The sequence below is a fragment of the Elephantulus edwardii genome, unplaced genomic scaffold, assembly GCF_000299155.1.
Source record: "Elephantulus edwardii isolate Elephantulus edwardi_28Jun2011 unplaced genomic scaffold, EleEdw1.0 scaffold00109, whole genome shotgun sequence".
Taxonomy (NCBI): domain Eukaryota; kingdom Metazoa; phylum Chordata; class Mammalia; order Macroscelidea; family Macroscelididae; genus Elephantulus; species Elephantulus edwardii.
In genome coordinates this window covers 6,150,299-6,153,967 of record NW_006399859.1, presented here as the reverse complement: position 1 = coordinate 6,153,967, position 3,669 = coordinate 6,150,299, and the positions used below count along the sequence as shown (strand labels likewise).

Here is a 3,669-nt window from a genome sequence, read left to right as displayed (position 1 = left end):
TTGGCACAACTTGGTGAGTACATCCAGGGCAGGATCTGTTAGCTGAAATACTTCAATTGGTATACCACCTATTCCTGGGGCCTTATTTTTTGCTATTTCCTTCAAAGCAGCTTGAAATTCTTTCTTCATCACTATAGGCTCTTGCTCATATGTTATTTCATTAAATTCTTCTGTATCTGCCAATTCCTTTTGCTACAATGACTCAGTATATTCCTTCCACCTTCTTTTAATACTTCCTGGATCATTTAACATTCTGCCTAAAGCATCCTTGATTATAGCAACTCTAAGTTTGAATGTACACACACACAAAATTTAAAAAAAATTCTAAAAATTGAGAAATGAGACAAAGAAGCTTAGAGTATGGCAAAAGATTGATGGAATCTAAGTTGGATATGAAGAAATCCTTTAACAAGGCTCAGAGTGGGATGGCTGGAGTGGGAGGAGATCACAGAAACTAAAGAGATTAAGAAACTGGAAAGAAAGGGAATGAGTTGGTCTATCAACGTGGACAGTGGAAGTCACCAAAGAGAATAGCCGAAATGAAAACAGTTGGGAAGATTGTGAGCCAGGTTTTAAAGTCTTTTGCAAATGAGATTGTGTACTCAGATGGTTAGTAGATATCGTCACTGAGAGAAGAGCTGCTGAATAAAATAAGCCTTAGAAACATAGGCATTTCTGTTTTCACAAGAATATGGGATTGCTCGTTTAGAAGGATGCGCCAAGAAGAGAATGGAAATTTCACAGCCTGTACTGAACAAAACAAATTGGTGATTTATAGCTTAGACAAAATGCTTAAACATTTGCAATTAAGAATAAGAATTTGTATACTCTTATTCTGAAACTCTGTTTCAAAACTTCTCCTTTATAGTTACTTTTTCATATCATGTTACTGATATATAATTTTATCTTCCAGGGCTTATATGGAATAAAAGAAGAAATTTTTCTCAGTGTCCCTTCTGTCTTGGGGCGGAATGGCCTATCAGATATTGTAAAAGTTAACTTGAATCCTGAGGAAGAGGACCTTTTTAAGAAGAGCGCAAACACACTTTGGGATGTGCAAAAAAACCTCACATTTTAAAGTTTAAATGTTCTGTTGTTTTCTAGAACAGAAGATAACAACTATGTACCTTATATTTTGGAAGCATTTTTATTTTATTGGTAAAACAAAAGAAAAAATGAAAATGAGACCTGTCACATGACTCCAGTCTGTTAAAATTAGAAAAAGGGAATGGTAAAGAAATCTTTCCCTATTATAAATCCTTGTAACTCTATTAATGATACTCATTCTGTACAGATTAAAATTAAACCTCTGAAGTATGTAACACATATAAGAATTTGTGTTTGGGCTCATTGGGATGTGTATACGTTGTTAAATGCCACTGAGTAGATTTCAACTCATTAAGAACCTCATCTGACAGAGTAGAACATGTAGACCATGTAGCCTAGGATTTTCTAGACTGTAAGTCATACCATAGTGAGGGCAGCTCTGGTGGCATCGTCTATAGCTAGTTTTACTGCTAACTCAGATGCTGCACTTTTCTGGTGTTTGAATCCACCAGACATTTTTCAGGAAAAGATGGAAAATATCCTCTAGCTAAGAGTTATTGCTATTGAAACCCAATGGAGGGTCTACATGACAGCAGTAATGCTGCTATTAGGGAATAATAGGGAGCTCTGGTAGCTTAATAGTAAGGAATTTTGCTGCCAATGCATAAGGTGTGTGATTTGAATCTACCGGCTGCAACTCAGGAGGAAGATGGGCAGTCTCCTCCTTTGTGATAATATTACCTTTGAAAACCTGCTGGAGGGTCAGCTGTGGATTGGTTCTGACTTGATGGCAACAAGAAGGGAGCTCTGGTGGCCTACTCCATAGGGAGTTGTGCTGCTAATCCAAAGGCCTCATCTTTCTTGTGGTTCCAGTGCATTAGTGACTGTGAAGGAGAAAAATGGGTAATCTCCTCCTGTATGATTTACAGCCTTGAAAACCCAATGGAGGACCAGCTTTGAGTTAGTAAAAATTCAATGGCAGTGAGAGGAAAAAAATTATAAGGAATTTTAGGCTCTAAACTATACTTATGCATCATTTTAACATCCACAATAAGTCTGTGAAATAGAATCTCGTGTGATCTGAATAATCTTTAAGCACCTTGAACAACCATCATGCTTTAGAAGTGATTGTGAATGTGCTGAGGAGGATTAACCTGTTTTGTCCTTAAACCACATCATTAGTGATTTCTTTGTCTAATAAAGGTTTCTCTCATTTTCATTGGTGGTGTAACTATTGATGGAGCTGATCCTTTAGCAGCTTCGAAAATTTTCACCTTTATGTTTCAGGATCAATGTCTTTGTTGAATGTGACATGATTTTACAAGCAACCAGTATTCATTGATTTTCACTTTCATATTGTTTAATATTTTCTTTCATTTTCAATGTTAACATTTGCTGCTACTCTCATCACACTAGTTTTGCTGTTCTTCAGAAACATAAGACAATTCATGGTAATATTTTTATTAAGAAAATAAAATGGTACTACAGTAAGATAAAGGTAAACAACCCAGCTGCAAAATGGGCACAGGATATGAACAGATACTTCACCAAAGAAGACATTTTGATGGCGAACAAACACATGAAGAAATGTTAAAAATTCCTAGCTCTAAGAGAGACGCAAATCAAAACAACTATGAGATATCTTCTTACCCTAATAAGAATGGCAAAATTTAATAGAATAGCAAACATCAAATGCTGACGAGTTTGTGAAGAAACTGGAACCCTTATTCACTGTTGGTGGGAGTGTAAAATGATATAACCACTAAAGAAGGCTGTATGGCGCTTTCTCAAAAAGTTGCAAATAGTGATACCATTTGACCCCACAATTCCACTACTGGGAATATACCCCAAAGAGACAGTAACTGCCACCCAAGCAGATATATGTACGCCCATTTTTATTGCTGCTTTGTTCACAATAGCAAAGAGTTGGAAACAACTCATGTGTCCATCAACAAACAAATGGATAGAAAAGCTGTGGGGTATATATATATATTCCCCCCCCCACACACAATGATATTCTATGCAAGACTGAAAAACAAGGAACACATGAAATATTATACAAAATGGTTGACCCTGGAGGACAGTATGCTGAGTGAAATATCTCAGTCACAAAAGGACAAATACTGCATAATGCCAGTTATAAAACTGGACTGACATGGGGTTTTGGGGAAACTAAGAAAAGAGGGGATAAGTAATGTACACAGCATTGAAACAGATGAGTGAGAGAACAGTATAAAAGAAATGTAAGATAAAGTATTATTGGCATGACAAGAGTCCAGAATACAATCTACATAGTAAAGTGCACTGGGGGGACAGCTGTCTAACAATGAATTTCTTTTTTTCAAGAGAAAAGTGAACTGGCGGGAAAGGGGCAGGGAGCAAAATGTGCAACAATGAATGAATTGAAATCCAAGTTCTCTATAAACTCATTAAATCTCAATTAAAAAAGAGGGAAAAAAACAGCAACACTACAACACTCAAGACAGTCTTTTTTTAAATTTAGTTTGTTAATTTTTCATTTCAATGAACATGTACAGAGATTTTGAAATTCCATTCATTCATTGTTGTACCCTTTCCCCCGCACCCCCCCCCTCGTTTGCCCCTCTCCTTGAAAAGCAACAG

General features: G+C 36.5%; 1 protein-coding gene across 1 annotated transcript in view; it reads left to right on the top strand.

Annotated features, from left to right (window-relative positions):
* Positions 1-1,078, top strand: part of LDHC (lactate dehydrogenase C) — a 62,284-nt gene extending 61,206 nt beyond the window's left edge. The window contains exon 6 of the mRNA XM_006892072.1: positions 914-1,078. Coding sequence (XP_006892134.1) covers positions 914-1,078 — 165 coding nt within the window. The remainder of the gene's footprint in view (positions 1-913) is intronic.
* The last annotated feature ends 2,591 nt before the right edge of the window (positions 1,079-3,669 follow it).